This window comes from Centroberyx gerrardi, unplaced genomic scaffold (genome assembly GCF_048128805.1).
Source record: "Centroberyx gerrardi isolate f3 unplaced genomic scaffold, fCenGer3.hap1.cur.20231027 Scaffold_74, whole genome shotgun sequence".
Classification (NCBI taxonomy): Eukaryota; Metazoa; Chordata; class Actinopteri; order Beryciformes; family Berycidae; genus Centroberyx; species Centroberyx gerrardi.
Window position 1 is genome coordinate 42,787 of NW_027605210.1, and position 24,411 is coordinate 67,197.

The 24,411-nt window shown below is 45.1% G+C and overlaps 1 protein-coding gene across 1 annotated transcript; it reads right to left on the minus strand.

The window, feature by feature from the left end:
- Positions 1 to 4,675: 4,675 nt before the first annotated feature.
- On the minus strand, positions 4,676 to 23,415 carry LOC139929048 (uncharacterized). Its single transcript, XM_078282323.1, has 5 exons — positions 23,115 to 23,415; positions 18,468 to 18,711; positions 16,823 to 16,994; positions 15,645 to 15,739; positions 4,676 to 4,845 (listed from the first exon to the last, which is right to left on the minus strand). Exons 1-5 carry the CDS (start codon positions 23,413 to 23,415, stop codon positions 4,695 to 4,697), a joined length of 963 nt encoding a protein of 320 aa, XP_078138449.1. The 3' UTR covers positions 4,676 to 4,694.
- Between the last annotated feature and the right edge of the window lie 996 nt (positions 23,416 to 24,411).

Consider the following 24,411-nt stretch of genomic DNA (forward strand, 5'->3'; position numbering starts at 1 on the left):
AGCGTCCGTCTTTAAGTCAATGGGACTTGACTCCTAAATGACTCTAATGATGAATTCATGAATTTTTAAATAGAAAACAAAGATCCCCACACACTGAACTGCAAATTAGTCTATTCTACCAGACACTTAAGAAGCTAACAATGTTTTAGATCTTCAGTCAGCGGGTAAAATCAAAAGTAGATGCAAAACTTGGGGGTTTGGGAATGTCATGTTCCTGCGCTGGCTCTGTTAATTGGTTTTATTCTGGAACATTTTGAGCCTCTGATGTAGAAACTAAAATCAGCACCAAGACGGCGTCCAATCCAGTATGTGGGTATCTTTCCAATTCATCATCTGGTCTTTTATATGAGGCACCCGGTCAGGGATTTCCACATGTATATGCTGCCTGCTGCTGCATAATTTACCATTTAAAAGCTAGACTGTGTTCTTGTGTAGCTCGCTGCTTTATAAGCTTAGCACTTAAGCTGGCCAAAGTCTTCAGTAACATGTTACTGTTAATGGAAACAATCGTTTTGTAAGAACAGTCATCTAATTTTTAAACAATGGCAGCTGTCTCAAGGGTTGCGATCAGCTGAGACAGTAGGGGGCGAAGCAGGGAAACGACAACGTCCGCTGGAAATTGTTGCACGTAAAAACAAAAAAAAAAACTATCCTTGGTGTCTGATTTTTTGGAATGAAACTCTGCCTTAAAGGTTTCCTGAAGTGCCAATAAATCTTGTCTCTCCTGCACTCCAGGCCCGTCCAAAGCAAACAGCTCAGGGTAAAAAGGATTTCAACTGCTAACTCACCCAGGTCTGGTAACAGAGGAAGCTACTATGCTAGCTTTAATACAGTATACATAGAAATAAGCACACCCGGGCTACATTCAACACACAAAACGTTGGGAGGCGTTACGAAATGCACATCAGAGAAAGCCATCTTGTGTACAAACATGAGAGCAACGGTCAGGTTCAACTATCACGCTGAAGTCTAAAATTCCTCACCGTTTCGTTCACTAAGCAAAATTGCAAACGTCACTATGAACCACTGGAAATGTGCGATACACAGAGAGACAGTCTGCAGGCAAGAGGAATCATCAAATACTCCCCCGGATGCAAAATGCAATCAAAACGCGACGAAGCGTTGCTGCGTCTTGAACGTTGCCCGGGTAACATAAGCTAAAAATAATACAGCCTAGAAAACACACAGGTGGGTGAGCCCGCATGTCCGAGTTAAAACAAGGGAGTGGAACTGAAGATTATTTTCAACATAACCATAACCATCTCCTCCATCAACAGTAAAACCCAGTTGTGTTCAATATGGAGCACATTTCTATTGAGCGATGCAGAGGTACGATCAGAGCAGGAAACCGTTTCCTCTACCAGCCACGGTGGCGAGAGCGATCACAGAACTAACAAGCTGCTTTCACCACGTCACCAAGCTAACAAATTATTCAAAAACCTGTTAGCCGGTTACCTGCCAAAGTGGCTGGTAGAGCAGACAAATGTACAAACCACAGCCAACAATTGACCAATATTTGGCTGGCGGTCAATTCCCAGCCTGCTTATAATACAGTATTTCTCCCTTCTTTTACCCACAGTATACAGCTGTAATACAGTATTTCGTTATGAACCAGAATCCGGTAAATGTACGTCAGTCCCAGTCTCAAACCAATGCGAGCGTTGAGCGTTACACAGTAGTCGCTCTCTGCCAGTGAGTTTTGGTTAAACTGACCGTGCGTTCACATTGCGAGCAACACGATAAACAAGTCACCAGAAGTTCATTTATTTCCCACAGAGCTGAGCGACCAGGGAAACTGGTGGGTGGACGCTCAACAAGCTTGTCGGCCGAGAAAAGTCGCCACGGCTGAACCTTTCGCAGTCATCGGCAATAGCCAACCAGATTTCTGCGCTTGTTTTCCATCTAGCCATTCAAAGCTTCCCAGTAGCATTGCGAAACGCAACGATTTGACTGTCCAAAGCTTTCTAGCCGCAGGCGGCTACGTAGATGTAATCGGATCCTCTTGCCCCGCCGACAATCAGTCAGAACAGAGACCCATCGACCGACTCGCTCGCAGTGTGAACAGCCTGCGCGATTTGGTGCCATTTCAAAACCAAACGCAACTCTGGCTCGACAACAGTTAACAGGCAACCGTGAGCCACGGAGGGCCGAGAGTCTGCAGGTTTTCTTTCCAACCAAACACCACAACAGCTGATTTCACTGAACAACCTTCAACCAGAGTGGAGGAGCCACTCCGTGAACTCAGCTGCTGCAAAGTTTGGTTGACTCCCGGCCCTCCGTGGCTCACGGTTCCCCTCCCTGTTGTACAAGGTTTTGACGTCTCGGAGTCTGGGGGATCGTTTGTTGATCTCTGGGTGAGGAGGGCTGACACTTGACCCCTCCGTCTGCAGGTCAAAGGTCATCTCAAACACTGGTTGCTGAATGACAGAGTAGGCAGAAGTGTTTGGTTTGAGACTGAGCCTTGGGACTTCCACTCCCAGTGGGTGCATTCCTCAACCCTTAGTGGGCGAGCCAGTCGAACAGGTACAACACTGATTGCAAATACAATGAGAGAAAGAACAACAATGACTATGTGGATCTTTACCTCCTATAGTGTTTGTGTGTGGAAAATTACAAACCAGCCAAATGCTGTTTTGCACTTGCAGTGGCTGTTGAGTCTGTACACTACCAGCCACTTTGGGAGGAAACCAACCAGGCTCTTTTCCTTTCCAAAAACCAGTTTGTCTGGGTAAAAAATGTGCAACTGGCCTGAGAATTTTGGAATTGACCAGCCACAGTGGATGAAAGGCTTTGTTCCTGGCCCACTGTCATGGTGCAAGATGACAACACCATGGCATTATAAGTATATAATTATACAGGTTATGCTTAGGCAGGCGCCGCTTCACTTTTGCCGTTCATTTTATCAGGGGCGGTCGCCAGGGTGAAAAATTCCCACCAGCCTCAAGCTCTTAAATCTTTTGTCTGGCCACTTTCAAGTTCACGTTCACTTTGGCAGGTAACCAACCATCGTTTAGAGTTCATATTCTAAAAATTAATTCTGGCTGATAAAGTAGTGAAAGTGGTTGGTGAATGTTTGGAACTGACCAGCCACTGTGGCCTGCGGACAAAAGAAGCTCCTGTCCCGCCCATGTGACCGGCCGTCCAACTAACCAAACCAACAGTAAAGCAGTAAGAAAGCTAAACTGACCAACATATACCTTAAAATCTAGAACACACACATGGTTGCGCCCGAGTTTCAGGCGTTCTGCTAGGCGGGAAGTGTGACAAATACTTTCTACCTAAAACCTTCCACCCAATGGGCCCAAAAACCTTTACTCATAAATCCTTGGATTTTTATAAAATATAGACTTGTCCAACAGTTTTGTTTAAAAAAAAAAAATTAAAATTTTTTGAAAAGTAAGGAAAGTGCGAGGTCTCGGCTAAATTGCTTCAGGCAGGGATGGAAGGAGGGAAGCCAACAGCTGGTAAACACCAAAATTCACCAGCCTCTTTTACTTTTTTACCCGTCAACTGGGTTTTCAGAATAGAGCAGAACCTCTGAGCACTGGCTGGTTACCTGCCAAAGCGTCAGGTAGGAAATGTACCAACCACAGCTTAAGACTGAGCAGCATTTGGCTGGTCTTCCTTCCATGTAAACTGTAACCCCTCCACCATCAATCTATCCATGTCAATGTGAAATGTACAGTTGTCATTTGGTGTTTGTGAGAGTTTCAAATGAAGTACAGCATTACGTCAGCAATAACGAGCACCCAGGTGGCACGAAGAGAACAGATACTGAAAGAGATGGATGGTTTCTGTCCGTTTTGTTCGCTCCTCCTTAAAGCCCCATCCTCACCCTTCTCCTTCAACCCCCTTTACCCCCATTCGCCGTTTCATCCCCCCCAAAAAGAAGTTCCCTCCAATGTATCCTGACCGGGAAGAAGTTTGTCCTCTGCTGGCCACAGTGACTCGCACATATCAAAACCCAACGGCCACTTTCACCAGCCAGCTACATTTTTAGAATAGGACTTCTAAATGATGGCTGGTCGGCCGCCAAAGTGACTGGTAGGAGACAAACTTACTTACAGCCAAACATTCAGCTCGCTATTCACAGACATGAAGTGTTCAGACAAACGGCTCATGTGTTAAAGAGGTATCTTGACATTTTGCATTTTATTCTGGTCTTTCCCCAACACCAGTCACCATGTGTGGGTAAACTTAAATGAATCGACACCTTCAATATAGTATTTCAACTGTCAGTATAGTCAAGCAGGTAGCTTGCAGCTAATGGTGCCATTGATTTCAAAGAGAAAAACTAGCAACGCCAACAAGGAGGTTTTTTGTTTTGTTTTCAAGCCGGAATAAGGCACCGATTCCCATACAAGAAGTTCTTAATGAGGAGGGGAAAAAAAACAAATAAAACAGGAGATTATGATCCAAACTGTCATCATACCCCTTTAAAATTCAGTCGAGATATGGGAGGGAGCAACTTTTTGAGGAGGCCACAGGAAACTTACTTCTTTTTTCCCTCCATCTTCCAGCCACAGTGGCAGCGAAATCCCAACATTTACCAGCAAAGATTTCTCTCTCCAAATTAAGGTTGGTTCCCTGCCAAAGTGGAGACATCCATTCACCAGCATTTATTTCATTTCCCACCCTGCCCCGCCCTCCCTCCCTTCTTTCTTTCTTTCCCTCTCTGCACCTCCTCCTCCTCTCTAGTCTTTCTTCTCCTCCTCCTTCTTCTCCTCCTCCTCTGTTGGGTAGGAGTGCCAGGTGAGGCGCTCCTCGTAGAAGGAGATGACGACCTGGGGACATTTGACGTTGGCCTCCTTGGCCGGGACGAGGTCGGCCTCGTCCGAGTTCTTCCTGTTAACGGAGGGGAGGGGAGACGGAGGAGGAGAGGGAGAAAGGGGGAGAGAGAGAGAGAAAAAGAATGGAGAAAGAGGGAGAGAGAGAGAAGAGGCAAAGGTAAGAGGGAGAAAGAAGAAAGGGGGAGGGAGCGAGAAAGGGAGAGAGGAGAGAAAGATACAAGTAGAGAGAGAAAAAGAGGGACAGAGGGGAGATGATGGAGAGAAAAGAGGAAAGAAAGAGCAAGGAAGAGAGGAGAAAAAGGAGATGGAGGGAAGACAGAAACAAAGAGGGGAGAGAAACAAAGAGAGAAGAGAGAAAGGGGAGGAGAGACAAAGAGGGGAGAAGAGAGGGAGGAGGAGATGAGGAAGGGGAGACGGAGAGAAAAGGAAAGGGAAGGGAGAAAGGAGGGAAAGGGAGGAAGAGAGAGAGAGGACAGTGTTAGACAGCAATTAGCAACTGAATTTAAGACCAATTTAAAAAACAAAATAATAAACAAAAACCAGCCTGTTGCCGATCATGAAAGTTGTGACACTATAAATGGGCAGAATAAGAAAACAAGCATGTGATTGGCTCTTTGAGAAGGCGTGGCGGTCACGTCACATCTGTTCGAGCCAGTCTGCGGCTTCAATCAAGAAACTGAACTCCTGGCACAATATAAAACAAGGTTACATTAGGTATTCATTAATAGACACGGAGCTGACGAGGCCGATAAACCAGGCTGCAGAGCAACAGAACCCAGAGAAAAACAGTCAGGCTAAAATACAGCCTCAAAACAGGAAGTCAGGGGAAAAGCTACACAGGCGGGGTCACTTTTTGCCGCAGTATAATGGATTTAAATTGAACAACTATCGATCATTCGTTCGTTAAAGGATAAGTTTGTTGATATTGGATCCATAAATATATACTGAGTCTCTTCCGTCCCTGTAGTACTTGGACCCTCAAACAATATTGTCTCCAGTCAGCTGTCAGTTGAAGCAGCGAGCTCCGCTGCCTCTGAGTCCAAACTGTTTGTCAAAATATCTCAAAAAAAGCCGTTAGTGTCTCCTCAGGAGAGTCGAGAGGAAACACGACTCAGTTCCTTCATTACACAACTTTCACTAATCAGGAAATCACGGATCTATTTTTCTCGTCCGCAGCACAGAGCGCTGTGGGGTGAAAGGCGGTTCCCGGCGGAGTGATCTGGTTCCGGACGGTCGGGTCAGATCGTAAACAGTAGAGTTCGGTAGAAGACGATCCGCCGAGTGGAAACGGTCGGTGCCGCCGCTTTCCGGGCCGCGGAGAGAAATACGTCGGTCGCTCTCCGTATCGTTTTCACAGACTGGATTTTTTTTTAGATATTCTGACAAACAGTTTGGACTCATTGTTGCAGCAAGAGGCAGCGGAGCTCGCTGTTTAACTGACAGCTGACAATACTCAGGGATTAAAGCAAAAAAAAATCTTCTGACTGAAATTTTTTTTTCAGGCCAAGTCATATTCCCCATCTACAATTTGTAAAACAAGTTACAGAGGAGGCCCCCACATTAGGGCGTGTACACACTGTCCGGCTTTTTAAAAAAAATTATTATTATTTTTTTTGAGAAAAGGCGGGTGCCGTGCCGCCTTTTTAGAGCGGCCGCTTTCCACCGTGCGGTCGCTTCCCATAGGTTTTCATGTAAAAAAGGCGGAGGCAGCTGAGAAAAAGGCGGACAGTGTGTACACACCCTTAGCCCTCAACGCCTGCTAAACAAGTAAAATTATGAGATTTCAGTACCGCCCCACGCATAACCATTGCTGCTGTTCTCTAATGCAGCCATCAAGTTTTTGCCAGGGTGCACCTGAGTTGAAAAAAACAGGATCACGCAGTAAAGTCTAGGAGCACAAACTGGTTATGAATGTCTGTCCCTGTCTGTCTGCTGCTCAGACTCTAGCAGCCAGGTTACTTTTCATGGATCTGCTGTCTCCCCATCATTACACAGAGCAAATACTCTTTAGGCTGTGCCACAGGTGGCAACGGTTTGAGCTTTTGATGGTACGACTGTAGTGTGGAAAAATCACGGTTTCTCGGTTTTACGATTATGCCAGGGAAAATCAAATGAGAATTTTATAATTACAGGTTTTATTGTATTTTTCACAATATTTCTTCTGGTTCTGCAAAAAAAGCGTACTCTATATTAAAACCACATTTAAATACAGTGGAAAAAAAGTATGTAGCCTAGTTGCCTTTCAGAATTCACAATAGTTGCCATTTGAAAGTGATATAATAATACAGTAGCTGCCTAACCCTGCAATAGATTAGTCTTTTGCACCTAGCCTGATACAGATGCAAACTGAAAGTACTGTAAATAATCGCACCAAACGAGCTGATTCAGCCCCGCGAATGGAAGACACTGCTGAGACGAAACACTGGAATACTTCTACTTTGTTTGGACTAGATTACGGCCACGTTGGTGAGCTTTTATAAAATGTAAGTATATAAAGTAATGATGGGCGCTTCGTTTCTGCTTTACTGACGTTGGCTTACGTTGCACTCACCGCTACTTTGTTGATTTAATCCCCTACCAGCTTTACGTTTCAGTGAGCAACTTGCCGCCAAGTTAACCGTGTTTCAATTTACTTTTATTAGGCTACCTTGTCTTGATCATGCAAGGATGGATGGTGATCTGGAAGATGTCTTGGCAAGTTAGATGTGTTTGAGCCGTTGGCAGCCACGTTTCGTCGGCAGCTTTGCAAATTGAATATCAGTCTTCTTCAACAAACCGCGGTCATTTTGTAGGAATCCAAAATGCTCCCACACTGCTGATTTAAGGCAGTATTTGGTGGATAAAAAGCTGGGATGTTGTCTCCTCCCTGTTAGCTAATGTAGCCTCCACACAAACATAAACAGTGATTCGCTCTCGTGAGAAGGCGCAGTCTCATGCGAATGTGAGGCTGCATTCAAGAGCACAGAATCGCAGGCGGAGATACCGCAGCTTCTAAAATGCTTACGGTTAGAAAACCGTGGCGTTTTAAAGCGTGGCTCATAGTGACATCGGTTAATCGCTGCATTCCTACGCTCGCACCGGTGCCCCTAAATTCAACCTCTCATTCACATTTTTAAAAAAGTAGGAGCAAATGCGAGCATTTTGCTCGCACTGTAGAACCCTGCCGATCCCAACATAAGGAACTGATAGTAGACAATCGTATGGCAAAATCCATAAGTAGGCTAATGTAAATAAAATAATATTATTAAAAGAACATTATAACATTATAGCCTACAGCCATAGCCTATCTGAAATGGACATGGGGAGCCACGCCTACATTATCAGCATTCTAGTCAAAAGACGGATTAGGCATTCGAGAATATTATGGCCTAACAAGAAATATGGGCTATAGGCTATATACGCAGGGCCGTGCACAGACATTTTGGGGGGCAGGTGCTCAAGCGAAAAAAAAGGGCACCCCTCTCATAAGTATTTATAAAAAATAAAGTTACATACACATCTTTTACTTACTTACATATTTATTTATTTCAATACCCATACACTCATGCAGATGTTTAATACTCAACAGATTTCTACAAAATTACTGTATCAATTCACACAGAGACGATGGTCTTTAGCATTCACTATTTCTACATGACTATTTCAACATGACTGCTCTGGACTCTGACCTTTCTTCTTCATCTGTGATGGGTTCTGTATCAGGTGGCAATACATCTCCCTCATCCTCCTTACTGCTAGATGGCCTGATCCAGGATAGAAGAGAGCTGCTACCCTGCTGCCTGCTGTAGCTCCCTTTCTTTCTGTTTTCTTAGCCTGTCCTTTTTTGGCATTATGCTGCAATTGGTAAATGAGCAAAATCAATGTTGTGCATGATAATTAAGGGTTAATCTCCCAAAAATAGACCAACAGTACAATATGATGTTTATTTGGGTAAGACTGCTTGGTGACAGAGTCGATGCATTACAACAGTAAGCCTCACCAGACTGTAACTGTCAGTGGCCCAACTTCAAGTACCCTACCACATAGCTACTTTTTCTGCAGACAAATTTGAATGCGCTATTTGTCATTTGGCAATGTTTTAATAATATTTAAGGTAAATGCATGATATAGATTACTGCAAGTGTTGTAATGTAGACCTAACTTATATAAGGTTAGTACAAAATACTAATATTCAGCTAAAGTAGCTTCATGTCTGATTTAGAATCACCAAACCACTTTGTGTAGTTAAAATAAATTGTGGGCCTATAATAAGATTTCAATAAAATTAGATGAACAGTTAAACTTTCAAATCTGAGCTTGTAAAGGCCCTGGACTATTGTATTAAAATGACAATAAGTTGGCTTGCCCACAGTCAATTTTGTGTCACAGGAGTAAGAATCGATAATTTACTAAGCTATATCTTAAAGCTTTTGCTAATCAGTATGAGCATGTACAGTGGACGAATCATATATTTGCACATTTTCTTGTGACGGGTGACAGGTCGGCTAACGTTTCTGATATCCAAATATGATTGCATTAGGGCTGCAGCTATCGATTATTTTAGTAATCGAGTATTCTACCGATTATTCCATCGATTAATCGAGTAATCGGATAAGAAATACTTTTGCTTTATTAAAGAGCAATAGTAAATATACAAAAGAGAAAAGCTGTCCGCACGAAGCTGTCCATACGACACTGTGATTTACTGAAAACGAGGTGAAATAATAATTATTATTGATATTTATTACTAGGCCTAAATATCATACAAGTTCATAAGACTGGCTAATGTACACTTATTTACTATGTTGAAGGGTTGCCCTACACCTGCTGACCCTACTCACTGCAATCAAACTAAACTGAATATACCTGCTGTATTGGACTGGTGCATTTTAGGCTCCAATTGCTACTTACACCACCTGATATTTTGCTTTCTGGGGTATTTTATGCATCACTGTGAGGGGAGTAGGTGTGTGTGTGTGTGTGTGTGGGTGTATGTGTGTGACTATCATAATAATAACATGAATGAAGCTCAGGCTTTCACAAATTGACTGCAGCATTTTATTTTCTGTGGTTATTTTCTTGAGCAAAACTTAGCTAACTTAGGGACATCATAACTAGCCACCATATTGATTTACGTTCTTAACTAGCCATTACATATAGCCATAATTAACGTGCATTCTTTACTAGCCTTCATCTCATCCTGTTTTAATATTAAGTGCTGACTGGCCCACCCGGGCCAGTTTCGGCATACGCCGGTAGCAATTACAAGTGGACCCTATCCTACAGTCCCTGCTCTCAGCGGAGGGAGGGGGCTACACTGTGTGTGGGAAGCGCTGTGACCGTCAGACCTCTCTGGATTAGACAAGCAAGTAGAGGAAACCGGCATCAGCCGAACCAATTTATTGCCAAATGCTTTGGGATTCAACACATTAACATTGCTTCCCATGGTCAGAAAAAGTCGGCAGATTTGTCGCTAGTCGCTTTTGAGAAATAAAGTCGCCAGGGGGTCTGAAAAGTCGCTAAGTCTAGCGACAAAGTCGCCAAGTTGGCAACACTGGATCCGAAACTTTGGACACTTTCTGTTGTTTTCTCTGGCCTGTCTCTTCTCTTCGCCCCTCGCTATTTTCTCTCTTTCGCCAGCGCGTTGTGCAACAGTAATAATCATCCGTGCGAAACACTGAGTGTGTATATAGTTATATGGATTAAACGAAGCTTCGATGCAAAGAATTTGCATCGATGATTTTTAGTAATCGAGTTACTCGAGTTTCTCGAGGAATCGTTTCAGCCCTAGATTGCATAGACTATTAACCACGTAATGCATATTTATTTGTTCAGTTGCCTGACAAAGGAACTAGCCTACCGGAGTTCACTCGTTTTCATTGACGACGCTATTTTACACCAGACTAGCTTGCTTGTTGTTAAGCTTAATGGTGGGCTATTGCCTAAGTTAGGCTGGTTGTATTGAGATGTTTTAATAGTGGTTTAATTTCACAACAGTGACAAACAATGCAGAGGCTAAGGGCAAACACTATCGTTACCTGGCTGTCACCAATGAAGGCAGGTCAGGGAGACGTGATGCTGCTGCAGGGCGCTCGGTTTGCATGCGTTAACTGTGGTGGCTGTGACAAGGGAAGTCGAAGAGGGAGGGGCGGGGCTTGTGCGGTCTCGCAGAATTAGAACTCAAATGCAGTTGTCGGGCATTACAACACGCTTTTAATTGAGAATTGATGCCATGGGCCAAATTTAAAAACTAAAATATAAAATTAGAAAAAGAAATAGAAAAAAAAATGTCTTGCAAAAAGGGGACTTATCTAGTCAGAGGCCAAAAGGGCAGGTGCTTGAGCACCACCTGGGGTCTATCTGTGCACGTGCCTGTATATACATATAATTACCGACATCCAAGTAGATTGTATGCCTATACAAATCAGCTACCTATCACCTGGTAGCGCGATTCCTAAGTCCCGTAACACCCCCCTCCCCTCGCTTTTTTTCCCCCTTCGGCTCTACACTGATCTCATACATGGCCTCTCTGGAATCCAATTGACGGAAATCCGTCGTAGCGACAGAGAACTTTAATCCCTGAATACTGTCTGTGGGTCCAACAACTACAGGGAGGAAGGGACTAATTATATATAGATCCAAAATAAATAACTTATCCTTTAACACTTAGAGAACATCGCGATCAAGATTAGGGTTAGATAAGACAGGGTCCTGGGTAAGACATTATGGGTCCTGTGTAAGACGTTAAACTGCATCCAATTTCCCCGCTGCCAGGCGGTTCAGTAGAATGTCACTACACTGGCTAGGGCTGGAGTCCCAACAGATCCTCCTCTGCGTCCTGCAGGGTACGTTTGCCTACAACAGGATGGCACGGGTAGGAGTAGCGACTGCCCGATGCTCTATTTTCGCGACTGAAAGGCTATTATGATGACGAACATGGACACAAATCCTATACTGCCAGCTGCGGGAGTCAGCAGGACGCCAGCTGCAGGAACCAGTGCACGCCCGCTAGTCGTGCCTGATTAAGACGCTCCTTCAAACCTACTGAGGAGGGGAGCGGCTGAAGTGCGCACTCTGGGACCTAGGCGAAATTGCTCAAGTGCAAGCGGAACCTCATCCTTGCTACGATGAACGCCCAAACCATCCGGGATGTGAGTAGGGCAGAGGAGATGGCATGGAGCATGAAGGAACAGGGTATTGCCATCTGCGGCATCCAGGAGCACTGGACTGTCCATGAGGATGGCATGCTCACAACTTTGAAGACCAGCAAAGTGCTTGAGCAGTACATGATCACTGCATCAGCCTGGAGGAATGAGGCTCAAGCAGCTCCTGAAGGGATTGGAATTATGCTGAACCAGGCGGCTCAGAGGACACTGATTGGCGTGACGTGTATCAGACCGTATCATCACAGCTTCCTTCAAAAGCAATCCAATCCTGACAGTTATCGTGTCCTACGCTCCCACCAACATGAGCGAGGACAGCAAGAAAAAGGCCTTCTACGACAAGCTCAGAGAGACAGTGGAGACGGTTCCCAAACACAACTTCCTCATGATCCTCAGCGACTTCAACGCTCGCCTGGGGCCAAGCGACGCTCGCTTCGCTTATGGTGATGAAACCAATGACAACGGGACCCGCCTACTGGAGCTGATGGAAGAATACTCCTTGCTCACCTTCAACACGCTGTTTGAGAAGAGGAGAGGCAAGATCTGGACATGGCTCTCACCCCACAACACCAAGCATCAGATTGACTTCATTTTAACTCGCAAGAAGTGGAGGAACAGCATTGTCAACTCACAAGCCTACCGAACTTTTGCTACGATTGGTTCCGACCATCGTGTTGTTGCAACAAGAGTCAGACTTAGTCTGAGAGCCAAGAAGAAGGAGACCATCAAGAGGGTGAAGTACAACTGGAAACAGCTTGAGGACAACCTAGAACTACAAGAGCGGTATGCAGTGGAGATCCGTAACAGGTTCCAGTTGCTTGGCAGGGAGGACGGGGAGACAGCAACTGACCGGTACCAACGCGTCGTCAGGGCAAACGAGGAGGTGGCTGAGGTCTGTCTCGAGAAGATCCCCAAGGCGAAGAAGAGAGTGAGGTCCTCTGATCCTTGTGTGGTCAAGGCACAAGAAGAGATGGTCACAGCTTACAACACCTTTGTAGCCGACTGCAGTTCCATCAGCAGACGGGCGTACGCTGAGAAGACGACGGCGCTTTTCAACACCTACAACGCCGTCGAGGAAGAACATCTCACTCAGAAGGTCAGAGAAGTGGCTCATGCGAATCAACAGCACGCAAAGAGTTGGCAGCTGATAAATGAGATTTCTGGCAGAAGATCGGCACAGGCGACTCAAATCAAGGGAGAAAGTGACGAACAGCGTGTTGAAGCCTGGTACAATCATTTCAAGAATCTCCTCGGCAACCCCCCAACTGTCCTTGACAAAGAAATTGGCCAAGTTCTCACAGACCTCCCTATTGATGATTGCCCATTTACACAGGCAGAGTATGTGAAAGCAAAGACATCCCTGAAGAGTGGCAAGAGCTATGGTGAGGATGGAGTGGTTCCAGAGGTGCTGAAGTATGTTCCAGTTGACAACATCGTAGTGGACTTCATCAACCAAGCCTATGATGCCAAAGAACTACCGGACCAATGGAACCTTCTCAACATCACCCCGATCCCAAAGTCTGGTGACCTAACAAGCACAGACAACTACAGAGGGATCAGCCTCAGCTCAGTTCCTGCCAAAACCTTTAATAGGATGATTCTCAACCGCCTTCGGCCTGTGCTAGACCCCCTGCTGAGACCTCAGCAGAGCAGCTTTCGAGAGAAGCGGACGACCGTTGAGCAGGTCTTGGCTCTGAGAAGGATCATCGGGGGAGTGCGGAACAGAAACCTCCAAGCAATCATGACCTTTATCGATTTCAAGAAGGCCTTTGACACAATCCACCAAGGCAAACTCATCCGCATTCTGAGGGCATATGGCATTCGTGAGAAACTAGTGCAAGCTATCAGCAGGTCGTACGAGCACACTCGAGACAGACACCTTCAACGTCCTCGCCGGCGTGCTGCAGGGCGACACTCTCGCTCCCTACCTCTTCATTATTGTACTCAACCACGCGTTGAGGAAGGCCATCACTGGACGTGAAGAGGAGCTCGGGATCACCCTAGCACCCAGGAGGAGTCGTCATGTACCAGCTGTCACAGTTACGGACCTCGACTATGCCGATGACATCGTGCTCATCTCAAACACCACTGAGCAAGCTCGCGAGCTCCTGCTGGCAGTCGAAACGGTATGCCTAAGAGTGGGACTTCAGCTGAACTCAAAGAAAACCAAGGTCTTGGCCTTCAACACCGACGACACAGTCGTGTGCACCAGCAGTGGAGAGACCCTCAAAGTGGAGGAGGACTTCAGGTACCTCGGTGCCTGGATCTCATCCTCCCTGAAGGACCTCAAGACCAGAAGGGCAATCTCCTGGAAGGTGCTGTACGACATGAGGAAAATGTGGAAGTCTGAGCTCAGCAGGAAGATCAAGCGCAACCTCTTTGTCTCCACTGTTGAATCAGTCCTGCTGTATGGAGCAGAAACATGGACACTCACCGCTGCCCAGGAGAAATCGCTGGACGGGTGTTACACCAGGATGCTCCGTATGGCCCAGGACGTCTCGTGGATGGAACACATGAACAGTGTTGACCTTTACGCTGGTCTACCGCTGGTGACCACAAAGATACGTCAAAGGAGACTGAGGCTCGCCGGCCATAGCGTGCGCCATCCTGACCTCATCGCTTCAAAACTTGTCCTCTGGGAACCCATGCATGGTAAAGCCACACGTGGTGCTCGGAGGATAACATACGTGGACGTGCTGAAGAAGGACACTGGCTACGCCAGTGCTGATGAACTGCACTCTGGCATGCTGGACCGGGATGTGTGGAGAGGTGTCATCTCAAGAGCCCGAGTTGCCCCAGTGGACTCGACTGATTGTATTGTATTATAGGGTTGGGTACCAAAACCTGGTACCACTATGGCACCAGTTCCTATACGACCGGTACCTACCAGACTGAATTGCAACGCAGATTTCGGTGCCTCATTTTGGGGCCCATGCCTGAGCTGCCGTTTGAAATATCCGCCCTCCAGTGCTCTGAAACCGCCGCACGCACCTTCACTAACGGTATCGTTTGGAGCGCACAGCTTGAAATCCTCTGTATTCCTCTGATGACGCACCGCCGCTTTCCTCTCCCGTGCGACTCGCCTTCCAACTTTTAGTCGAAAGCCAAACAGCAGCGCCGCTCGTCAATGTCACATTTTGGTCGCTTAGCCAATTAGATAAAAGAAGAGGCGGGTCTTTTTCGTTACTGTCAGTTATTTGTTAATATGTAACATGTGAAAAGTACATGAAAAGTAATTAAGGACAAATGTGTTTAGTTCAGACAAACTAGAATGTCACAATAAATAGAAAATGTTGATGTCAGGAGAGGAGTCATCGGTTCAGGCACCGGTACCGTTTTAAAAGTATCGTTTTAGCACCGGTTTCGGAAAAAATCTAAATGATACCCATTCCTAATCAAGATATTCTTGAGAACGTGCCTCCTGAAAGGGGGTTGCCCTATCACCATCCAATTGTTTTCCTGTTTCTTTTAAGCTATATTTTCCATGATCCTTGTTTTCCTTTCCCTCTCCTTTTTATTTCCTTTATTTTTCTTTACTTTCTTTTTTTAACTGTTCTTGTATATTTATATATTCATATATATTTCTAAAATGAATTTACAATGTATTTACTTATGTTTATTTGTTACAAAAGAGCATTATATCATTGTATACGGGCATCTGTTGAAATGCTGAAATAAAGAGAACTGAAAGAGAGCGAACAGTCAGACTCACCACTTCATGAGGAACATCAGCTCTCCGCTGGAGTCCGTCGCTCCGATGATCCTCTCCGGCTGCAGGCCGCGCCCAAAACCTCGGGCCTTCTCGCCCTGCAGGGGGGAGAGAGGGACACAAGAAAACAAACCAATCAGGACACAGGTCAACAGACGAGGGCGGGGCAACAAACTTCTGGCTGAGGCTCCTCCTCCTTTCCTCCCTCCCTCACCTTGTTCCTCCCTTTCCTCTCTCACCCCTTCCTCCTTCACCTCCTTCTTCCACCTCCTCTTGCTCCCTTCCCCCCCTCACCTCCTTCCTCCTCTTGCTCCCTTCCCCCCCACCTCACCTCCTTCCTCCTCTTGCTCCCTTCCCCCCACCTCCTTCTTCTTCTAGCTGCCTTCCCTCACTCCCTCCCGCATCTCCTTTCTTCCTCTTGCTCCTTTTCCTCCCTCCTTCCTCTTGCTCCCTTCCCTCCCTCCCCTTCTATTTCTCCTTCTTCCTGCTCCCCTCACCACCTCATTCCTCCCTTCCCTCCCTCCTCCTTCATCCCTCACCTCCTTCTCTCTTCTTCTTCTTCCTCTTGCTCCCTTTCCTCCCTCCCTCACCTCCTTCTTCCTCTTGCTCCCTTTCCTCCCTCCCTCACCTTCCTCCTTGTTCCTGCCCCCCTCACCTCCTCATTCCTCCCGTTCCTCCCTCCCTCCTTCTTCCTCCCTCACCTCATCTTGCTCCCTTCCCTGCCTCCCTCACCTCCTTCTTCCACCCTCACCTCTTCTTGCCCCCTTCCCTCCCTCCCCTCCCTCACCTCACCTCTTTCCTCCTCTTGTTCCCTTCTCCCCCTCACCTCCTTCTTCCTCTAGCTGCCTTCCCTCACTCCCTCCCTCATCTCCTTTCTTCCTCTTGCTCCTTTTTCTCCCTCCCATCCTCTTCCTCCTTCTTCCTGCTCCCCTCACCACCTCATTCCTCCCTTCCCTCCCTCCTCCTTCATCCCTCACCTCCTTCTCTCTCTTCTCCTTCTTGCTCCCTTTCCTCCCTCCCTCACCTCCTTCTTCCTCTTGCTCCCTTTCCTCCCTCCCTCCTTCTTCCTCCCTCACCTCGTCTTGCTCCCTTCCCTGCCTCCCTCACCTCCTTCTTCCACCCTCACCTCCTCTTGCTCCCTTCCCTTCCCTCCCTCCCTCCCTCCCTTCATCCTTCCTCACCTCCTCCTTCTTCCTCTTGCTCCCTTTCTCCTCGGAGTCAGCCGAAGCCTCGCTGGCGGCTTTCCTCTTGCCCTCCCTCTTCTTCTCCTCCTTCTCTTTGTGTTTCTGCATGAACTCTGCAATCAGGTCGGGACAGTCCAAGTTGTCCTCAGGCTCCCATGTGTTGTCCTCACTGGACGGACACACACACACACACACACACACACACACACACACACACACACACACACACACACACACACACACACACACACACACACACGGATGTTGTATTAGCATCAATTCATGTTTAAGGCCTTCCTGTAAACATTGTAGCACCAGTTCCACTACAGGTTAGCAGCTTACTTCAGCTGCAGGTCTGTTTCTGTTTTTTTTTTTGACTGTGTGTTCACCGACATTTCAGCAAGGTCAGTATCAGCATCTTTGTTCAGGCACTAAATTCTCTTGCTCTTATTTTATATTTTACTAATGCTTGTTTTTAAGTCCTTAAAAGGCCCTGGCACCATGTTGAGTGTACTGTGTTAACAAAAAAACTTATCAAAATAACAATGGGCCTGTAGGCCAAGGCTGCGTTCACACTCAGCATGTTTCCCTGAACTCTGCAGAGTTTCCTCCTTCAGTTCAGTTGGTTTGTCCAGGTGAGAAAGATGACCTTTGAACTCTGGTGGCACCAAAATAACGGCACAGAGAGTCTCAGTCCTCTAACAAGAGAACTGCAGTGCGGTTCATTAATCCAACCGACTACAGGAAATCACCCCGAAAGGCAAGGGATTATGGGTAGAAGGAGACGGACGCAGTGCCTCATGCTTGGAAAGCCTAGCAGAACAAAATGAAGTCTGGACTGCTGCTCATATTCAGCTGTTTCTTCATGTGATCTTAACTGGTACGAACACCACAGAAGAAGCTCGATAGCTACATTTACAGAGACTGGAATCAGATTTGTTTTGACCCAGAAATCTGTAAAACTGTAAAACTGAAATCTGTAAAACAGATTTCAGATGTCATGTGACTGCTGTTTACAAGCACTGGTTTGCATATAGTTGGGCAATTTGAACCTAACCAAATACGAAAAAACATTTCCACTATGGTTAAGGCCAAACAGGAACCCACCCTAAATGTTTGTTTATTTACTTCGAACATGTAACAAAAAAAAAAAAAACAAGAAGCCAAGAAAATCCATCAAATAAGCAAAAAAGAAAAAAATGCAAACATACGGTAAATTCTTGACAAAAAGTACTCAATATTACATTCGAAAAGGAGCAGGAAGAAGTAAAAAACTTTTGTTCTGCCCCTTTCTCTAATTAAAGAATAACGTCATCACTATATATTAAAACATATTTTGTACATCTCATATTTTGTACATCTCAAATATTCGTACTTCTTCTTAAACTGATTTATATTTGCATTACATCTACATCTAAATCTACGGAGGAGGATTAGGGCCACGTGTGAAAAATGTATTTGAATTCTCAGATAAAAGTCAGAATTCTGAGTTCTGATTTTATTCTCACAATTCTGAGATTAATATAAGAACTCAAATACATTTTTCATGTGGCCCTAATCCTCTTCTGTATAAACCATCCCAGATTCATGAGTTGAGATGCGCAGACTAAAATGAGAGTAACTCAGACCGTCTGGTACCCACTCTGAGAAACCTTTCCACTTGAGCAGAAACTCCACTCTGCCCTTCACCACACGGCGCTCCAGAACCTTCTCCACCACATACTCCTCCTCTTCCTCCTCCTCCACCGCCGGCGCTCCTGTCGCCGCCGCCGCCGCCGGCACCGCCGCTACCGCCGTCGCCGCCGCCACCGGCTGCTCCTCCTCCTCGGCCTTCTTCCCCTTCTTACCCACCGCGGTCGCCAGCTTGACTCCTGGTGAGGGCGCCTCTAGTGGCCGAGGGGAGAGACGCAGAGCGAGAATATGATCAAAAGGTTACAATAACTAATATTAGACTGATAATTAATAATCAGGGTTCCGGCACTTATTTGGCAATTCAATTCCAAAATGTTTCCGTAACGTTTTCAACTTTCAAACATCGATCACGTTTTGCTTTACGGGAATATTTTCAACTTCTGTAACTCTTCCAGGATTGTCATGACCGTGGAACCTAGAGCTGAAACGATTGGTCAATTAATCGATTAGTCCATCGACAGAAAATTAATCAATTATAATTTTGATAATCGACTCTAATTTGTACATCTCAAAAATGTACCAATGTTTTAGTAAAAAACACCAAACATTTGCTGGTTCCAGCTTCACAATTGCTAAGATTCGCTGCTTTTCTGTTTCATATCGTTATAAAATGAATACTTTGGGTTTTTTGGTTGGTGAGAAATTTGAAGAATCACTTTGGGATCTGGGAACTTGTGATGGGAATTTGTCATTATTTTTGACATTTTATAGACTAAAAAATGATTAATCAAAAAAAGAATTGATAGATTAACCGATCATGGAAAATAATCATTAGTTGCGGCCCTACTGAGAATGCTGTAGATCTTTTAATAGTTATCTTTATAGTTATCGCGCTAGATGTTAGAACTGAACCATTAATCGAAGAAAAAAAACAAAGAAATCTAAATCGCAATGTGAACTTCTGTAATTTCCAAATCTCAGAAGCTGCAGTTAATTTCTTCAGAGAGAGTTCGGTCCAAACTGGATTTGCGAACAAGGAGCTTCAGAGCTGCAGGTCCATGAATCAAAACCTTTCATCAGACTCAAACTCAGTAAATCCTGCACACTGACGTACAGTATTTATTTATTTATTTTTTTAAAACAAAATCACTTTCACAGGATCCAGGATAAAGGATCAAGATGTAGAGGATGTCATGTTAAACGGGGGGGGGGGGGGCAGAGGAGGGGTCGGCAGATAACGGGCTCCTCCATTCACAGGACAATGTTATCAATCACTGTGGAGATTGACACCGGCCACACGCTGGGAAATCTCGGCCCAGTCAGGTAAATTGGTCAACCCCGGCAGCCATTTTGGCAGGTAACCAAAAACCATCCGGAGTCCGTTCTAGTCAGCTGATAAAACGGCGAGAGCGCCTGGGGAACGCTGGGATTTACCGGCTGCTACGGGCCGGGGAATCCCAGCAGCTCAAAGCACCGCAGGTTTATGAAGCCAACACATAAAAAGGCAGCGATTCCCCAAAATTCATTCACTATGCTGAGAATGGGCGGTGTTTTTTTTTCCCTCATTCACACATTTTCCAAATAAGAACAGAACCAAATGCCACTAGAACCAAAACAGGGACTGGCTCAGAACCAAAAGCCCAAATTCTCCTCCCAACTACCACTACTAGGAAAAAATACAGCATAAACACTAGGGCTGCAACTAATGATTACTTTCATTATCAATTAATCTACTGATTATTTTTCCAATTTCTTATTAATCGCCCATCACAGTTCCCAAAGCGATTCTTCACATCTTCCTCAGTCTGACCAGCAGCCAAAAAACAACAAAGTATTCATTTTATAATGATATTAAATGGAGAAAAGCAGCAACTCTCTGAAGCTGTAACCAGCAAATGTTTGATTTTTTTGACTGAATCGATTAATCGACTAATCATCTCAACACTAATCAACACCAGCATAACTTAACTCAGCAGAAAGGCCAGTGGCTCTTGGGGGTCTGAGAGAAGGCCAACAAGCGGTCTTAAAACTAAAGGGAATTAAAATATAAAAACATAATTCTAACCACCATTTCCTTGATTTAGAAAATCTAGCAACACTGGTTTGCATTCTCATTTTTAAAGCTGAGATATTTCAGTTCTAAAAATCCCAATAAAAGTAGAGCTGGGCGATATGTCCTGAGGTTCATATGACTATATACTGTCATTTTTAACTAAATCACTTTTCTTTAAACAATTTTAAAATTCGAAAAAATGTATGACAAGAAAAACTTGTGATGATATGAATCACAGTTTAAACCACAACTGCAATATTCTGTCAAATACTCGCAATTTGATTTTTTGTCAATATCGTTCAGCCCTAACCTGGAGGTTAGAGAGGTAGGTGACCAGAAGAGGATCTGGAGCCCTGCTGACAGAACCTGGGGGTTCTCCCAACAGGCTGGAGAACCTGGGGGTTCTCCGACAGGCTGGAGAACCTGGGGGTTCTCCGACAGGCTGGAGAACCTGGGGGTTCTCCAACAGGCTGAGAGAACCTGTTTGGGGAGCATGAATGAAAAAGTTTCCTCCATGACCCCGTTTCAAATTTACATTCCCTAATTATAGCGAGGCTGAAATAAAAACATGTAAGCATCAGTGTAAACGCTGTACTACAACAGTGACATTTATCAGTAGTGCGTAACTTAATCCATCTACAGACAAGAAGGCTTTACTCAGAACATTTCATAACTTCTCCCAAAATCTTTTCTGCCTTTTTTCATTTTCCTTAACTTCTCCGGAGGCCTGGAAAACTCTATTTTAAAATTCCATGACTTTTTTCAGGTTTTCCAGGAGCAAAACACCAAGGTGCCTCTGAACAAGGCAGCTCCGTGCGTGGATGTGAAACAGGGCTGAAAACTAGCATGTGTGCTCAGTCCAACGTCCTGCATAAATAAAAGGTTAAAAACTAGCGATGGGACGACCTGCTCATCTCACGATACGATTCGATACACGATCTGAGGATTCAACATAACCAGGATACGATGTGATCAATAAAAGTTCAGTGACAACAAAGTCTGACTGTGCAGATTCTGTTTATTTCTGAGACACAAATCTTTCTAGCGATGCCATTGGCTGCTAGAATGTAAACAACAATTTTAAAACGTCATTACAAAGTGACAATAATATAATTTGGATGGAGAGCTTGTGAAACTGTGATGGTCAAGAGTCTCATTAGTGATTACTACAGCAGAATAACATGGAGATAATATCGCGATTCATTTTTCTGCCCCACGATACATATTGTCACATTTTCGTATTGTGATATATTGAATTTCGATACATCGTCGTCCCATCCCCATTAAAAACAATAAATTGTGCGCTTGTATCAACATCCTTATCTCGCCTTACTGGACTACAACAACCAGCATGCTTACACAACAACACATTTCCTACAGTCCTAGTGGATGGTCATCTTCATGAATTCGAGTGATTATTAAAAAACAAACATAAAATGAAGTTGATGGTTAATTAATTAAGGATGCCGTTTCTCTGAATGGCAATCTACCTCCAAGAAAGTACACCAAGAAACCAAATGTCTTATTTGTATCCCTGAAACGTCCTTAATTTCTCCATTGCATAAACATTAATTACCCATTAAAAATAACATAGCTTTAAAAAGAAAACTACGGGTTACTATGGGTTTTTAATGGATCTATTCATGGGATTGTTTATGCCTTTTGTGCATGGTTTACAGGCTTATTAATGAGTTCCTGTCTCCCTGAATTTTTAATTATATTACAAAGTGAAAAATAAAGGGGGTGTTTATGGAGTCTCCTCCATAAATAACCCCCTTAACTATTTTTAAAGGGGATTTTGCATGAATTAAGGGGTGAATTAATGTAAAATAAAGTAAAATAGTGTTATTTGAAGGCTTTAGCAGTTCACAGTGGATCGCACAGGAGGCTACAGGCCACTGAATGAATCGAGGCGGCAAAACGCTGCTGGCTTCAACATTTCATCTGTTGAACCAACAACACCCGTTTAGTTTCCCCGCGTCCATTTCTCCATCAACACTAAACTGTAACGACCCCAGTCCGGTGGCTAACGTGGCCCCGGTTCATTCCTACGCTGAGTGCCCACTGTGTCTTTTTAACCAACGTTATATTTCACGGTTTTTTAGCAGAGAGGAAGAAAAACGCCCCCCCCCCTCCATGTTGCCCCGATCACAGCGGACAACAGGCGCTGCTGCAGCCGCTTAAAAACAGTCACTGCGGTACAAGCACACAGACATACAGACGGAATAAAAACACATGCAATGCTAAAATTACAACGGTTAGAAATGCATCTCCTCGTTGCAAACAACGCCGACTTGCTCGTTGCACTATTTTATAAGAAACTGAAGCGTCGAGGCTGGCAGTGGAGACAAGCCGTTTTCAAACCCATGCCTTCACACAACCAGCCTCCCCTGCTTGTCGGCTGCTAAAAAAACCCGAGTTGTGGGCACACAAAGGAAACCCGGACCGTTTCCTCTCGTTTAAATGAATCTCAAAGGAGTGCATTACTGTTGAAGCCGGGCTCAGAAAGTAGGCAGCTGCTGTGTTTCTGCTGGCCTGCCCCCCTGCAACCAGAGGGCAACATGGCTGGCTTGTTTTAGCCCCAGCAGCTAACACGAGCCTTACCTTTACAAAGAACGGGCTTCGGAGCGGGTGTTCGGGCTAACGTTAGGCCCGGTGGAAAACGCGGTGATTTGAGCGTGCGTTGTGGAGGAATACCGGGACGAAGGCGCACCAAACCGCGACAGAAACCCACTGCCGAGGCGGACTGGGCTGCTCGGACCGTGTTTGCCTCACTGTGCAAGCGGGATGAATCGCACAATAGCTTCGGCGTCGCTAACAACCCAACGCGAATAATGCCGCTGCTGCTCTGCCCGCCAACAACACCGCCGGACGTGACGTCAGAGTATAGCGTTGGGCGAGGCATTGTGGGAGATGAAGTCTTGGGCAGTTGCAGCGGCAAACTGTAAAAGGATACAGTAAAAAAAAAAAAAAAAATACAAAAATAATTATAAGAATAGAAAAAGTAGGGATTACACGATTAAGAGGGTGCGTAAAACAGTAGCAGTAGAATTTACTGGGACAAAAGAGAGCATGAAATATGTGCGGTATGAATTAAAGTTATAATATTTTGATATAACTAAATGCTCTCCATCACTGACTGATATAACATATATCCTGATATCCAGTTCATAAATCAGCCGGTGTCTGGTAGCTCTTTCCTCTGCCACACAGGAAGTGATGCGTTTTACATTTCCGGTTTGTTTGGACTCAACAGAAGAAGAAGAACTGGGTAGTTTACATGAGCAGCGATAGCCACCATGGCTGAACAGACAGAGAGAAGAGAAACTCAAACTGCATCAACCCAAGCATATCCAGCTGCAGCCTGCAGAACGGGGCGGGGCTACAGAGCGAACCTGTAATCCCGCCCATTGATGATTTCATTGGTTTAGCGAACCTGTAATCCCCCGCACTGATGATTTCATTGGTTTAGCCGTCGAAACAGCCAAGTATACCCAGCTGCAGCCTGCAGAACAGGGCGGGGCTACAGATCGACCCTGTAATCCCGTCCATTGATGATTTCATTGGTTCAGAGGTCGAAACAGGGCGGGACTACAGATTGCCTGTAATCTAAACTGAGAATCCACTCTGGTTGGAAACACTGAAGTAGTGGTTTGTTTACTTAGCGTTAGTTATTCAATTTAGTTTCCTACCGTACATATATTCACAAACACCCTGTTGCATGTAAGAAAAGTCAATAACACCAGCAATTAAAATAAAATGTTTTTATGGTGAAATATATTTATTACCTTTTCGATTTTTTTCAAATGACAAAGACAGTACAATTCACACTAAGTGTGTGTGTGTGTGTGTAGAGAGAGAGAGAGAACATTACTTTTCACTCACTACAGTACTCACTATT